The 16,763-nt window shown below is 42.3% G+C and overlaps 1 protein-coding gene across 1 annotated transcript in view; it reads left to right on the top strand.

The window, feature by feature from the left end:
• HEPACAM2 (HEPACAM family member 2) overlaps nt 1–14,352 on the top strand; it is an 18,771-nt gene extending 4,419 nt beyond the window's left edge. The window contains exons 2-9 of the mRNA XM_009864451.1: nt 1,417–1,767; nt 2,912–3,196; nt 9,174–9,470; nt 10,858–10,983; nt 11,069–11,093; nt 11,217–11,254; nt 12,262–12,335; nt 14,236–14,352. Of these exons, the coding sequence (XP_009862753.1) occupies nt 1,417–1,767; nt 2,912–3,196; nt 9,174–9,470; nt 10,858–10,983; nt 11,069–11,093; nt 11,217–11,254; nt 12,262–12,335; nt 14,236–14,352 (1,313 nt within the window). The remainder of the gene's footprint in view (nt 1–1,416; nt 1,768–2,911; nt 3,197–9,173; nt 9,471–10,857; nt 10,984–11,068; nt 11,094–11,216; nt 11,255–12,261; nt 12,336–14,235) is intronic.
• The last annotated feature ends 2,411 nt before the right edge of the window (nt 14,353–16,763 follow it).

Raw genomic sequence — 16,763 nt, 5'->3', positions numbered from 1 at the left:
TCAGCAGGAGAATTACTTTTTTTGTTGCAGGTGTTGGGAAGCGTGTCGGAAAGAATGTGTTCAGTAGCAGGAAAGGACTAGATGGTGCCTGCTGCAAGCATTGCACATCACTCTGGGCAGTGCATCCTCTCTCAATTTCCAGTGTGATCATATGCAGTGGTAGATGAATTACTTAAATTTTTTTTTTACCTGTTTTTAGTAACAGGAGGCTGCTTTTTCCTAGGGTTTTGTCTTAACATTTGCAGTGTGTTTTTCAGCAATACTGACCACTGAAAGCTGAGTGCTCAAACCTGCAACTCAAGTCAATAGGAGTTGCATCTTGAATGTACGGAAATCTGTTTGTGTGTATTTTGAAAAATCCAGTCCTTAATATTTCAAGTTGATCACCCAAAATGAGTGGCTGGTTTTTGCTGTTAATTTTCTGTGCATAAAATCCTTGTCTGTGAAGTCATATCAATTATAATGGTGTTCTCAATTTCAGAATGCCATTGTAATTCATTAATACCAATTCTTCAAAGTTCGTTGATACCAATTCTTCACACCATTGCTGTACGTGTGAGTACTGCAGAAGTCGTTCACTCAGTCCTGAGAGTAAAGTTTTAATAATGTTCTATAAATCTGTCTAAAGCTGCCACAATGAAAAATTACTCTGAAATGAAACACAGGAATGCTGATGATTAACTCAGGAGTGGCCTTTTTTTTGTTCCTTTATACGGAGGCAGGATTAATCGCACGGCTGAAAATTCTGCTTTCGTGCATATCAACAGCAAACCTTAATTCAGCTCTTTCCTAAAATTGGAATACTTGACTTTTTGCAAGTTTAATTAGGTTTCTTGAGTTTAGCCTTATGTATACGGTGCAGACAGCAACAATGACTATATATGATTTCAATCAAATTCATGGAAGTGCTGCTTGCTAGATTTTCAGTCAGTTTCTCAGTATAGCTGGTGAAGTAACAGTAAGAAATTTCTCCCCAGCTAAACTCAGAAAAACAGTCTGTAAAATTTAGTTTGTAGTCCAAGACTGTCCTCTGGGATTAGTATAAACTAAAAATTGGAAATATTTTTAAGGGGAAATATTTTAAGCATTAAGGTAAATGCAAACCTTTGACCTTATGTCAGACTTCCAATAGTAGAAGGTCATCTGCCCAGAAATCGCAAATGTCCTTCTTCAGAAATCGCAAATGTCCTTCTTTTGACTTTTCATATATTTTAAAGCTGGAGCTCTGTAGCCAGATCCAACAGCACCAAGGTCAATGAGAGTTTTCCCTTCTTACTTGAAATTTTAATGAAATCTTGCACACGAAAAAGTGTAAGCTTTAACTCAGAGTTTTTTCTCTGTGAGAATGTCTCATTTGAGTTTTTCAGTGTTTCCGTTTGTGATTTGGTTTATAGGTGTTCTTTCATTTTTATGCAGGTATTTGTTCAGCCTTGAAGTTGACAGTACCGTCTCATACCATCCATGGGATTGAGGGGCAACCACTCCACCTTACCGTTGACTACAATTTCAATGCTACAGCTTCTGAAATCCAGATAATTTGGCTTTTTGAGAGGCCTCAGAGTAATCCAAAATACTTGCTTGGCTCTGTAAATCAAACAGTGGTTCCAGACTTGGAATATCAGCACAAGTTCACCCTCACACCACCGAACGCATCTTTGATGATCAATCCCCTGCACATCAGTGACGAGGGCAATTACATTGTGAAAGTCAATGTCCGTGGAAATGGGACAATAGCTGCCAGTCAAAAGATTCAAGTAGCTGTTGATGGTGAGTTAGTAAAATATAGTCTCTTCATTTTGAAAATAAAATTGCAGTAGTTTTGAAGCACTAGTTCTTAGTATCTAGTTAGAACAGTGTATAATTTAATCCAACCGTACCTGTGAACTCGTAGTCCCAGGTCCCACAACAGCAGCCTAGACTGCCAAAAGCTGCCACCATCTGAGGAGGATGATGCTCTGTGTGTGTGTGTATCGATCCTAACAACTGAGTTGTGTTGTCTCCTACTCCTGATGCAGGGAATCCTGTAATATATCATCTTGAAACAAAACTAATATACTGACTAATGTTTCTGGATTATAAATAAAAAAGGAAGTACAAGCCAGTAATTAATAGTAGATTAGACAAGCTTCTAAAAAATAATATTTCCTAAGGCTCTGCTGTGCTATCAGTCATGAGGATGCATTAACTTTCAAATAGTCTTTCTCCCTGAATGACTTTACCTTCTCTAACAATCAAAGAGGAGGCATTAAGTTTTGTGACCTTATGTCTGTAAAAGCAGCACAGACCTGAATTCGTAAAATACTGAAGTTCCCTCTTTTTACTTTGCTCCTTGTTGTGGGGATATTAAAAAAGGGGTAAACAGGAAAAAATGATCTGAAAGAGGCTACTGTGATTTACGGATTATACACAGGGCGCCCTGTAACTGTTCAGCTTGAAATAATTAAATGAATGACGTATTGACGTGACAAAATTGTGGCTACCATTTAACTCACATGCTCCTCCCAGTTTGTAGCCATCCTCTCGAGGGGATTGACAGTGTATGTCAGCGGTGCCCTGGGTGAGCAGAGCTCACACACCATGGGCAATGTCATGCTTCACGCCCTTTTCACTTCTGTGGCCACAGGGATCTGCTTCCGAAGCAGGAGCTGGAGGCTGTGCTACACCTGATTGCAGCCTGTGTTGTGTTCCCCCTGATGTAAACGGACAGGCTTCATTCAAGGGCTAGAACAATTCTTACAGTCATCAGCTGAGAATACAGCCTTCTTTTTTCGGCTTTTAACCACATTTCATAAATGAAATTTCAAGTCCAGGTACTTCTCAGTGAGGATGATGAGTGTATCGTATTGGCAATGAGGACTGTGATACACTGGTTTGTCACTTTTCTAACTCTTCATATCTCTTTATTTTACAGTTCCTGTCACAAAGCCAATGGTACACACAGAACCATCTTCAGGGGTGGTGGAGTATGTAGGGAATATTACCTTAAAATGTACTGTGAAAAAAGGTACAAGGGTGGTTTACCAGTGGAGGAAAAATGGGAAGCCACTCCATGCCAGCCCTAATTACACCTTTTCCTCAAATAATGCAACAGTTCTAATTGTTCCTGTTGTAAAAGAAGACATTGGGAACTACAGCTGTCTGGTGTCTAACCCTGTCAGTGCGATGGAAAGTGAAGTAATTGTACCAACCATATATTGTGAGTATATGAAAAATTCATAATCGCCTTCGTATAAATGATCTGGCTGGAAGGAGTGCCTCTAACTATGGAAACAGTTGAGTCAGCATTGTATGTGAGCTTGCATTCGGAATGAGCTTGTTTGGAACAGCTCTAACTTACAACAGTATAATAAAAAGTTACTCAGTGTTATGTAGTTGTGAAGATGAATCTGAACTGCAGAATTCCAATAGGAACTTCAAGAATTCCACAGTACAGACATCTTCAAATCACGAGGAGGTGGGACTCAAAGAAAAAAAAATAATCAGATGGATCTAGATGAAAATATTGTTAAAGTGGAGGCAGCAAACAGTATCAAAAAGCTACGCACAGGAGTTGCCAGGCTGAAGGACTGGTATTAGTGGGTTTCCTCAAGATCATTTCAAGTCCAGCCCTGTCTAATACTCCCCTTACGGACATGATCTTAAAGATTGGGATTATGTCACTGAAGGTCACCTGTGGCATAAAACTCGGAGGACTAAATGACTTTGACAGAGTAATAGAACTGGTGTAAAATTTGATAGTAAAAAATAAATGGGCGTGCACTTTTCGAGAATAAAAAACCTAAGAGTGGGATTGATTGGGAAGTCACTGAGGCAGTGAGCCTCAGGCACTGAGTGTGAACTGGAAGTGTGATTCAGCCATGAGAAAAACAGAGGTAATTCTAAGGTGTGTTGGCAAAGTAGTTCCAAGAAGGAACCAAGGGCAATACTATCGGCACACGGAAGATGAGACCACACGTAGAAGGGGGATGCAGTTCCTGCACATCCCAGAGCAATGATCGCGAACTGAAGAGAAACAGAACAGAAAGGAATCGAGAAGGGACCCCCTTCTGGTTTTGTGAAATCAGAGCTGAAAGGAGTGTTTGCTTTCTGTGTCAAGTGGGAAATACGGGTGAGCAAGAAGAGTTGCAAAAATCCAAGCTGGCAGAAGAATAGACCATAAGCTGGCCGTGTATTTTGACTGGAAACTACAGCAGAGGGAAAATAACTGCAAGCATAGATTGAGTTCACGAATTAAATAGGTTGGAGGAAACAAGAAGCTGGTTTAGGCGACATTCAACAATTATATTTGAAATCTCAGAAAGGGCACTCTCATTTTTTAACTTATCCCTCCTGTAACTTCGGCTCCCAGTGCCTGCAGGATTTGCAGGTGGCCCATGCTACGTATGACCTTGCCAGGCCCTGATCTCCACGTCCTCAGGGGTGGAAGTGTCCTGTTCAGGCGAGAGCCAAAATCAGATAGGTCAGGATCTGCTTTGCCACTGGTCCAGTTCAGATATAACCCGTTTACTCGGCGGCGCAGTGTGGATGGCACAGCGCAGGGACTGGAACCGGGCTCCTGTTCCGCCGAGGGCTGGTGCTTGCCCTTGCTGTTGCCAGGCTCTGTGATCTGGCAGCTGGCAGACAGCCCATGCCCCAGACCTGGCACGACTGCACTGCCAGCATATGCAGAACCTCCATCTCTTACTATGCCATATTTTCTTCCTTTTCCTTTTGTCTCTGAGGATCCATTCAGCCACTTATTTATTTTTAATTTTAATTTGGAAGAATTGGGTTAGGGGTTGCCTTGCATCTACAGTGTGTGTGTGTCTCTACACTGCACCAGAAGAAGAGAACAAGACTGCCTACGCTGGCAGAGACTAACAGGGACATTGTTAGATGGGAGCTGATCCCTGCCTTAGGTGCTGCTGAAAACATTGACAGCAATGCAGACATGAAGATGAAGGAGCTGCTGCAAAGAGTTCTAAACAGGGCAGATGTGACTTGAGCTTCCATCACGTTAGACAAAGGAATCGTGATAGAATGCTCTACAAGGAAATAACCAGCACTGACTGAGTTTTAACTTATCATTAGCATAATAATAAAATATCCTCACACTCTTCCCTCAGGGTAGCACATTCTGAGATGCTGGCTTTGGTGCAGTGACAATCTCAGCCCACCTGAGTGCTGAAAGTGCTAAGAACAAGAGCTCCATGTGGATGAGTGCACTGCCCCTACTGCTTTTTTCCCTTTGCTGAGCCATGAGTGGGCCTCATACACCTCTTTCTTCAAAGAATATCCACACCAATCTTGGGGGCGCTGTATCCAGCCCAACCTCACAGCCTTCTTCCAGTGCAATAAAATCAGGTCAGGCTAGGAAAATAATCTGCCACTCTTGCTGCCTTTCGGGCCGCGCTGTGCATTTTCGGCACGCCTGCTGGGCGTTGGCACGTGTGACCTGCTGCGCACGGGACAGGCCTGGGGGTACGTTCCACGCTGGCGGGGCCGGGACACTTGCACACAAGGTGTGTGCCCTTCAGTCCCAGCTCTGGTACTGCCTCCTCCCTTCTCCCTCACTCAGCTACATGCAAATTTGAAAAATCTTTCCCTGTTCTAAACGAAAAACCTATTTTTGACTCATCAGTCAGCAGAACTTTAAAGCCTCAAAGTTACTTCAGTGTCCACTTTCCTGGAGCCTTTTGCTGTTTGGGTGATTGTGATGTGCAGCTCAAAAGATTTTGTATATGTCAAAAACTTTGAGACTCAGTTTTTCTCCCCATGTGGAAATACTGTTATAAATATTTGCTTTTTCAGAATGTGCTTTTTATTTCATCGGAACTGAGGGTTTCCTTTGTGCATAAATTAAAATATGGGGAAAAAAATGAAGAAGAATACAATGCAAAACCAAAAGACTGTAATACTTGGGCTACTATCTGTACCCAAGTTAGTGACGGGAGTTGGGCTGTTACTCCCTGAGCTATACGAAGTCACATAATGTGGCCCGACCTCTGCCTGCAGAAGTAGTTTCTCTCCCAGCTCCCAGTTGTCAATAACAATCCGGAGCAGAGCCCGGGATCTCTGTGTGCCATATGTCATTGCTGCGGGGAGCTGCTGGAGGTGATAAAAAAAAGGTCACTCACAGTAAATACCCACCATCTGCTTGGAAACTCTAACAGTCGCGTGGTGATAGGAGCAATTGAGAGTATTCCCACAGAGCAGTAAATTGTTACTCAGAACAGATGATTTATTATTTTACAAGTCATTTAGTTAACTGGCTTTACTGAGACAAGAGGCAGGTTTCTGTTGAGAACGATACTGGAAAGGAGAAGTAGAGCTGAGGGTTCCCTGAGGCTGTCACTGTGTTTTTTACTGAGAAACAGAAGTGTTCGGTTCTTCATTTCTCATGAAGATTATTGTGCTTCTCCATTAGCTGTGATGATAACGCACCCCAGAACGTGGCTGTTGCACTAGCGCGACCCAGAAACAAATTACTTCAAGACTGGAAGAAGCTGCTGTCCTGGAGGCTGCAGCAGAAACTGTTGAACTGTGCTGACCCAGTTGAACTTCACAGACCAAGTGGGATTTCCCTCCTTGGGACTTCCCAAAGCTGGGATGTATTTTGTCCTAGAGAGGAAATGGTTGATGCCCTGCTTTCGGGAATCATCCTCAAAGCTGTGCGTGTCCCTCATCTGCCCAGTGTTCAGGGGTCTCGATGATGTGCGCGGTGCCCTGGAGAGACTAAAGCTGAGGCAGGAGAAGCAGAAGGGTTGCCTGATGCTTGTGCTGGCTCCATCAAGGAGTGCCCCTTTTCAGACTTGGCCAAGATTTGACTTTCTCTTAAGAGAGCCTTTCCTTGTTTCTTTCAGATATACTTCCCCAGCCAGTGCGTGTCAGTGTTTTGAGACTGGTTTCTTTTGATTTGCAGCTTTCATGCCAAAGGGTAGTTAGGCTGTTAGTGTTACCTGTCTATGGCCTGTACCACTGCTGTGGTACAATAAAAAAGCTGAACTCAGTTCCACTTCTTTTACAGGCTGCTGCAAATCTCCCACTACAGTGAGGGGGCGCAGAGACCAGTCAGTTACTCTTACGCTTAATCTCTCTTTACATATATCAGAGGTTGTATTATCAGTGAAAATAAAAGCCTATTCTTCCAGGAAAGGAGAATTGGATAGGAGGAACTATTGAATCACTCTGAAAAGTAAAGAAGTGTGTTCCTGCCTCCAAATTATGGGTGAAGAAGTCAAAGTTCAGTACATCCATCTCCTTTCCCATCTGGAAAAAGGGAAGTAAATCCCTAGAACAGGTGAGGCACCCGCGGGGCTGCTGTTCCGGGAAGGCCTCCCTGTTCACAGCGATGTGCAGCCTGGGGGAGATCAGCCAAGGCAAAGTAGTGGTGATAGGTCTGCAGTTCCCAGAAATGCTATTTACAGGGTCACTTGGCTCATGGATACAGCAAAGCAAATGACTTGGGAATTGCAAACCCTGTGAAGAAGCAGCCCAGCATCTAGAGTTTATAAAATGCCTTGAATCTTCGGAGTGGCCCCTGCCGTGGAGGTGGGAGCAGCTCTAACTTGTGCTGGAGTGAATCTGTATGGCAGTTCCCAAGTAAATATCATGTGCCACGTTGGGCCTTCCTTAAAATGAGACTGCAAAAAGCATACCGATATGAAACAAGTAGAGAAAATATGAAATTTTACAAGTTTGCATTGTGAAATGTGGGCATCTGGTTAAAAGTGGACTAAAGTGAGGTCGTGGCATGATACTGTCTGAGCCTTCACAAATAGAGAAAAAACCCCAAAGCACACCCAAAATGGCCTGTTCTGTGTGCTGTCTGCCTGCGTGCTCTTGGAGAGTAAAACAGTCTCATAGAAGCAGGCAGACAACAAGTAGAAGGGTGCATGTTAGGGGAAGGTCTAACATCAGCCTGCATTTCCTGAGGAGCAATAGAGTGACACATGCCAGGGGCCACTTCGTGTGCCAGGGAATTTTCCATTCAGATCCAGCTACGTGATTTTATTGCTTCCAGCCACCCACAGGAAAGTGGAGCTATTACTCGACTGCACTGTCTACAATGGGCTTAACATTGACTGATCTGTCTTTTTGCTGTGCCACCCTGTGTGAGACACTTGTCAGCAGCCTTAGTCAGCTCCAGGGATCCTACCAAAAGGTGTTCTGCGTTTTGTCTTCTTCTGACTTCTGCCACTATTAGGTCTGTGCATTTTTTATTATGCACGTAAGCCTTAAAGGAATTGGCAACATTAAAATTATTAGTTCTTTTGACTAGTACAAGTAATTTAATAAGGCACAGTTTGATTATTATATTCTCTGCATTAATTTCTCTACTTAGAGTCCTGTAAAAATAGGTGTAAAACCCTCATGATCTGAAGTCATCTATTAAAAATAGCGTGGAAAATATTCTTTTATTTAACTACATTTTTTCCTTCCCATTTTCCTACGAAGATTACCCTAAAAATACTGAGCTGATTAATTCTCTGAGTAATGAACATATGACTATTGGACAATATATCCCTCTTCTTGTTTTATTCAGAAACAGAGCTTTCTTCCAGCACAAGGACTTACTCTTGAAAGAAACATAAATGTTGAAATAGTAGAAGCCTACCAAAGTGGGGGGAAGGTTAAAGTTTATTTTAGCAGTCATTTATGGAAGGGTTTTTCTGAAGTTACCTAAAGCACATCCCACTCTATATTACAGCTGCAGGGTAGTTCCCCAGATAATTCTTATACAGCAGGGTATTACAGGGAATGCTCCTGTATTTCAAGGCTAATTTGGTCACTTTGAAATTTGCAGAGAAATTACTTGTGCCAATAAGTTTGGCATTTAAGTAGAAAGGGTCAGATATGCCCCTGAAGAAGACCTGCTCCTCTACTGCACAGCTTTTCCACCTGTTTCAGTTTTAGTTCTTTTTATGGTACTGAATAACGCATAGACCCATGTTTTTTCCCCAAACAGCAATTAGATCAGTATTGAGTGGGTGTAGTCTGAGATAAATCTAGATAAACCTAGTAAACTGAAAGTCTTTTAATTGAAATGATTGAATGCAATGCCAGCCATTCTAAAGGCTACTCTAACTTTAAAAAAAAAATCTAAGTTTAGAGACATTCTTCTGTTTAAAGTTTAATTATGTACTTTGATTTTATTTTTTCCCCTGTGTTTTGGGGTTTTTTTCTCAATGCAGATGGACCTTATGGACTTAGAGTTAAATCAGATAAAGGTCTGAATATCGGGGCAGTGTTCACAGTTGACGTCGGGGAAGTTACACTGTTCGACTGCTCAGCAGATTCAAATCCACCAAATACTTACTCATGGATTCAAAGAGCTGCCAATACCACTCACGTAATCCAGTATGGACCCCACCTGGAGGTCGTGTCTAATCAAGTGGCCCAGAAGACAATAGATTACATGTGCCGTGCGTTCAACAACATGACTGGAAAACGAGATGAAACTCACTTCACGGTTGTCGTTACTTCTGTAGGTAAGAACATTCATTCCTTGCTGTCACTGCAACACCTGAGCAGGGACTTGTCCTGGTTTGAGCTGAACAGAACCAATTCTGTTCAGCGATTTTGACTTCTTGGCTCAGCCCTTTCTAAGAAGCTGCACTTTCTGAACAAAAGAAATAATTTTTAGAGAGACAATACATATCAGGAGTGAGGTCTTGCTAACAATGTAGTGAGGAGAATTTTGGCCATGCAGTGGGATCCAGGTTTGACTCACAGTGTGACACAGCTTGGGGCAAGACCCACCAAGATGCTGAAATTTTGGGCGAGTTTGACAGGAAAATACAGTTGGCCATTTGGAACTCTATCCCTTGGGGACAAAAACTGTCTGAAGGCAAGCTGGATCGTGACCAAGTAACATGGCAGCAGACATGAGTCCGTCTCTTACTTTGTGCCTTTGAAAACTGTGAAGATGAATGGAGAAGATGATGCCGAAATCTGCTGAATGCCAAGGTGGGCCTTTCCTCCCAAGCGCAGGTTTTGTCCAAGGCTCACTGTCCCACAGCTTTCAGGAGCTGTGAGCCCTGGGGCCACCAGGTGACCAGTACACACTCAACTGACTAAAATGACCAGGCGCAGGTGCACAGCAACAAAGGTCTTTAACATTTTTCCCAAATGTATTATAAGAACTTTATTTTAGTGTATGACAATAATGCAAGCTGTGACGATGAATGGTTTTATTACAATGTGTTTGTAAAAAATTATTTCACTGTCTTATTTATGAATCTCTGACTTGACTGCTAGGTTCTGCTGAATGCACACCTTTGTGTTTTATCAGTAAATCCTGATGGAAGACTGCTGCTAAGGCACATGTCAGCAGAGAGTCTGAGTGAAGAAAGACTTTGCATATGTTCAGACATGAATACAAACATAACTTATAGGCTTCTGATGGAATTTGATAAACAACCAGACCGTCAGTGATCTGAAAATCTTTAGAAAAAATGTGATAGTTCAGTCACTCCCTCTTTCTCTACAGCTCCTACAGCTGGGAGGGTTTAGCTCCCATCCAGCACAAACTGCTCACCTAATTGTCACCACATTTTTGGTAGTGCGGTCTTGGCAGTGCAGTCTTCTACTTTTTGTGGTGCTGTAATTCAAGCATTGTGTTTACTGACTTTCATTTAGCTCTAGGTACCAATCTGTTCTGGACTAATTTCTGATATGCATATCATTGCTTTTCAAGTGCAGGAGATTTTTGGGGAAAAATAAATATTATCGATTCAGAAAAGCACAGATTTTATATCTGTTTTGTATCTCTACACAAGCTTACTAGCTTCAAATGAATGTCGTTTTTTCCAGGGTCATAATAGCACATTATACAGAGCAGGAGACTAAATGCAGTCCTCATCTTCTTTGTCACAGGATTGGAAAAGCTGGCCCAGAAAGGAAAATCTTTGTCATCTCTTGCAGTAATAACAGGAATTTCATTATTTTTGATCCTAGCTATGGCTTTTATATTCATCTGGAAAAGATATCAGCCACAGAAAGGTATGTAAAAGTTACGTACACTCCGGCTTTTCTTTTGGACCACCAGAGAAAAAACTAATGATTTTTCTTTTTTTCTTCTTTTCAGTGATACAACAGAAGCTGCAAAGCAGGTATGAAAAATAAATTATTCTTAGGTCTTGAAGTCCTTTCTGTCACGAGAATTGCATTTTATCATATTAATTTTCTTTCGTGGCTTATGGCATGAAACTGAAAAACATGTTTATGTTTTCTAGGCCAGAGGCTGATTACAGGAAGGCACAGACATTTTCAGGTAATGCTAATGAAAGAAATGTGAGCATAGATCACAATCTATCCCTGCAGAAAACTGCCATCTCCACATACAAAAACAAAGAAGGAAAGGAAGGGAAATGTGGTTTTGACCTGGGTTACCCACCTACCTCTGTATTAGCTTGCTTAAGATAAAATCAAAATGACAACAGGTGAGCGTGGGTTTAGCTCATGCCTGGAGTTCACAGAAGAACGCAGCTCTTGGCTTGAATTCCAGCAGTAAAACCCAGTCAGAATCACCTGTATCCTGTGCAGGGAGTTTGGGGCTGTCGGGAGGCGATGGACTGTTCTTGCTGCTCCCATTCCATAGGGGAGACATGAAACAGGCACACCAAGGGGGTGCCTTCGTGCTGTGGCAGTCCCTGGCGTTCTCAGTCCATGTTCCTCCCAGGTCACCCTGTCCTCCAGAGAGAAGGAATCACACTCGGTACCAAGTGTCTCAAGAGAAAGGGGGAAGGAGGGGGAATTGCGCCACCACGGATGCCCGAGAGACAAGAGTGTCAGATCTGCTGCACAAGGGGAGAGTAGAGAAAGACTCCCACCCTGCTACAAGTCCCAGGTGTCAACCGGTTTAACACTGTGGGACCTATTCGTGTCACGTTGCCCTTTTGTATTCTCAGCGTTCTAAAAGATTCGGGTGGTGCTGCCTCGCTGCAGTTACGTGTGCTGAGCTTATGGACTGGCCTCTTTTGTAAGGGAAATGAAGTAAACCAGCCTGTTTAGCTTTCCAGCAAAGAAAGTCCCAGTGGCTCCACCAAAACTCTTGCTGGGGTTTGCAAGAGGCTTCTCACTTGGTGTGGGGTGTTGGGGACAGCCAAGCACTGCCTTGCTCCACACCAGCTTAGGAACTTGGCAGAGAAGTGGTTTCAAGCAGATCAAACAACAAATATTCAGATGTTTTTTAAAATAGGCCAAATTACTTTGCCAGTCATTATTTTCCAGGTTCTTATTACATCTCAACACCTTTTTCCATGTTCATTCCAACTTCAGGACATGAAAGTGCTTTGGATGATTTCGGGATATATGAATTTGTTGCTATTCCTGATCTTGCCAGTGGTTCTAGGGTATGTGATTTTACATCATTATCTGCTGATTTCTTTTCTGTTTCTGAAGGTGTACTAAATATCTGTACTAGAATCCTTCTGTCAGTTTGCTGCTGCTGCTTTTTGCAGAGGCTGTGTGACAGCATGTTCATGGCTATGGTTTACACAGTACTTACTCTGTCCTTACTGTGTTGCTAGTTCAGTACTTGTATGTGGTGCAGCAAGGAGCTAACCGATCTCTGAAGACAACAGTCTCAGCTCGGTTAGCCTGTGTTAAAAGATTCTGAGTAGTGCTGGGTGGATGGGTGGCACTGGGCCACTTGTGTCACACAAGCAAATTAACTATTGTGATGCCTTCTTCTCCCACAGCCCTCGTACTGCTGCTCTTGCAGCAGCTTCAGCGGTGCAGGAGAGCTTCAGGGGGGATTTAAAGCTTTCATTGTAAAAACACACAAACTGAATCTCAGCTCTATTTCACAAGAATTGTTTGATATCTTCATGTCTTGCAGGGGAGGATTTAGGCACAGGAATTTTGCTAGCGGAGGAAATCTTGCTGTATGTTACTTCTCTGCATTGTGGCTTTGCTGACATTGCTGTACAGCAGTTGAAGGTCACTCGTGATGTAAAAGGACAGAGAAAATGAGAAATAGGGACGCAAAGTTTAGGGACAACAGGCTGAATCTGAGAGGAAGCATAAGAAGCACTTTCCCTTCTGTAGTGAAAATTTTTGGCAATACAATCTCATACCTTTGGAGAACATCAATATGGTCGGAGGGGTGGGCTCTTAAAACATGATCACGCAGGGTCACATCAGTCACACCTCTTTTTTATCATGATTAGTTCTCATAACACATGATGCATTAGCAAAAAACAGTCATAAATTAAACTTTTTCTATGCTGGGATTAGATGATTGATATAGACATTTCTAGGGCTAAAGTGCTATCATAAAAGTTAGTGGGGAAGACAGATTTTACAGCAGCAGAGAGGAACAGCTTTGAGAAAACAGAGGAGCCAAAATTTCTGTGAAAGTTTGTAACCGCAGGTGGCTTATTAAGCACAAAGATCAGGCCCTTAATCAGCGCAGCATTAGGCACACTGGGATGTGCCTTAGGCTGAGCATATCACAAAGTCATGTCCTTGCAGAATTGGAGCCTTAGTAGGTCAGAAGAGAGAGGGGGATGGCAAGGACAACATAATGGCTGTACAAGCAATAAAATCTATTTTAATTTCCAGTAAAATTTCAAAAAACAGGAGAAACTCCACTCGTTTATGTTAATTTACTCAGATTTGTGGCATTGCAGATAAAGTCAGCATTTGATCCACTGATCCATTTTAGTTAGCAGAAAACGGGAAAAACAAGAAAGTGGAGGTAATGAAGAACTGAAGGTTGGTATGTGCGGAAAAGACTGAGAATTCCTTGTGGATGGGGACTCTAGATGTGTTGCTAAAAGAGCAGATTTATCTACTTCATGTATCAAACAACTTCATTATTACTTCATTTATGGAAATTCCTTGCAGTTCTCTCTCGCTGACATGCTGGTGGGAGTTCTGTGCTGAACTCCTTCCCTGAATATCTTCTCTTTTTTAAAATCTATTCACCTGCTTCTCTCTTTATGAAATGTTCCTTCCTTGACTGGTGGTACTCTAATATAAAATATTTGCTACATTAAATGCAAGAGCTGCATCCTAAATCTTCTAAGATCCTAACTGAATTTAAAAGTGTTGCTTGCCTTACTACAAATGTGATGAAAACTTACTCAAAATGAAATGTAAACTAATAGAGATGAGAAACTCTTAAATCCACATGCAAATCACTGATAGGCAAAAGTTAAAAAAAATAGAAGTTTTGTTATCCGTTTGATTTCTGATGAATCATTTCCCATTGGTACTTACAGTAGGACTATTCTTTGCTACTTCTAGGTTTCAAGTCAATCTGTTCCTGCCTCTGACTTTGCCTCAGGCCAGGATGTGCTCAGTACGGTTTATGAAGTCATTCAGCATGTTCCTGAGCAGCCGCAGCAAGATCATCCACAGTAAGTTACAGGCTGCCTGTGCACTCCTGGGGGAGCTCGAAGGGGTTGTTCAAACAGGATTGAAATATTAACAGACACTGCTTAGTTCTCTGAGTAAGCAATGTCTTAAATTGCATCTTAACTAATCCTAGACTGTCTTAGGTTGGAAGGGACCTCAGAGATCGTCTAACCCAACCCCTGCCATGGGCAGGGACGCCCTTAACCAGCCCAGGTTGCTCCGGGCTCATCCAACCTGGCCTGGAACATCTCCAGGGAGGGGGCAGCCACAGCCTCTCTGGGCAATCTGTGCCAGAGTCTGGCCACCCTCGCACTGAAGAATTTCTTCCTAAGAACCAATCTGAACCTATTCTCCTTCGATTTAAATCCATTTCCTCTTGTCCTGTAAGTGGACACTCCTGTACAAAGTCCCTCCACATCCTCCCTGTAGGTTCCCTTCAGGCACTGCAGGCAGGGATAAGGTCCCCCAGAGTCTTGTCTTGTCTTGTCTTGTCTTATCTTGTCTTGTCTTGTCTTGTCTTGTCTTGTCTTATCTTGTCTTGTCTTGTCTTGTCTTGTCTTGTCTTGTCTTGTCTTGTCTTGTCTTGTCTTGTCTTGTCTTGTCTTGTCTTGTCTTGTCTTCTCTTCTCTTCTCTTCTCTTCTCTTCTCTTCTCTTCTCTTCTCTTCTCTTCTCTTCTCTTCTCTTCTTTTCTCTTCTCTTCTCTTCCTCCGTCTTCTCCAGGCTGAACAACCCCAGCTCCCTCAGCCTATCAATGGTTTAGAACAACAGAATTTTTGTTCTGCAATACCCTGGCTGGGAACTCCACAGAAACACTTTTGCTGAGTTCAGTACCAGACAGACCACAGCACATTGTGCTTATGCACTCAGTGTCTGGTAGCCCTGGTTTTGTTCAAATCACCTACTTTGTAGCTCTTCTGGGCGTACATGGTAAAATGTCTGTAATTGCAGTATAGCTGCCATAAATCTGTTGTGAATATCGACAGTCTTTCTTACAAATTAAGAACAGCACACAAGATTTTATTTGGTAACAAGCCTATTATATATCAAATTTTCCATGTTTTTATGATGTGTTCTGCTTCTTTTATGGTTGAGAAGGAAAATACGCCCTCTTAACAATATAGTAATCAGTTGGCTGGGTAACCACAAGGTTTATGTGACTGCGTTAGCATTCTATACTTACACTACTAAAAATGTTGTGCAGGTTACATCTCCAACTGTGTGTCCAAATGATGTATGCAAACGTGCAGCCGTGCTTGTAAAAACAGGCTGGTCAGTGAGAAAGCAATAATGAATTACTAATGACATTTTTGTTCTGCTTTGAGTTGCTCAGTTTGAATCATCAGGTGATTTTTTAAACCAGATGTAAAAAATTGCTTTCACAAAGTACATCTTTTCTTAGTCTTCCTCCTACGTGTCTTCTTTCTCAACTTTCTCACTGATACATGGTCCCTTTAAAAAAGGAATAAAGTTAAAGTAAAGGTAACCTGAACTTTTTGATAGCTTAGGTTTCAATTCACACCTTGCAAAACATATCGTTTGGATAAGCCCATTTTGCTGCTCTTTTCGTATATTAAGATTTTAAAGAGGAAATGTAGGAACAAAATCTTCACTGGTAAATCAAAATCTGCTAAATGTGATAATGGGTAAACTACTCAGAATAGAAATACCCCTTGAAAGAATTTTCTAGTACCTGAGCTGTGATGAAGGAGTGATCTGAGAGGTAAATAAAAAAGGACAACTAAGTTGACACCGGTGCTTGCAGCAGGACACGTCAGCATTCAGGGTAAGGGAAAACCAAAACACCACAGAGTGATTCCAGCCTCCCGTAGAGCCAAGTGGGGACTGGTTACGGGTGGATCCGTACGGATGGCTTGGTGTGCAGCCTTCTGTACAGAGTCAGCGGTGTTCGTGGGAAGAACGATACTGAACTTGCCCACACTCTCCTTACGGTGGGAATTTCTCTATGTACAAAACAGAAGAACGGATATTATGGGGGCCAAACAGGTTTGTTAGTAAAGTGATCATTTTCCTCTTCTTGCTGGCAGTTCTGACCGGAACTGCTCTAATTTCATGAATTAATTAGAATTAATGTGCAAAGAAGAAGTCAAAACCACTGTTTCATTCTCAGATTTACGGTCAGAGAATCTTTCACATCCTCTCTTTGAATCTAACTTCTACAGTGTTAGCTGCTGTTCTCTCTTGGTATTAGCAATCCCAGTGACCACCAGCAGATTCACAGGCTGGCCAGTGCCCTGGCAACAGCTTTTTCCTTCCACTTTGCCTTATGGTTTTATCAGCCTTTTGTCCATTCATGCACACATGCACATATGCCTCTGACACCCTAAACAATTGCCAAATTTTAGATGTGCCCCAGCTCTCAAAAAGTAAGAATACTGCTGGAAACTAATTAAACTCT

The sequence above is a fragment of the Apaloderma vittatum genome, unplaced genomic scaffold (assembly GCF_000703405.1).
Source record: "Apaloderma vittatum isolate BGI_N311 unplaced genomic scaffold, ASM70340v1 scaffold9212, whole genome shotgun sequence".
Taxonomy (NCBI): domain Eukaryota; kingdom Metazoa; phylum Chordata; class Aves; order Trogoniformes; family Trogonidae; genus Apaloderma; species Apaloderma vittatum.
Note: the sequence above shows the minus strand (reverse complement) of the source record. Positions and strands in the feature narration are given on the sequence as shown.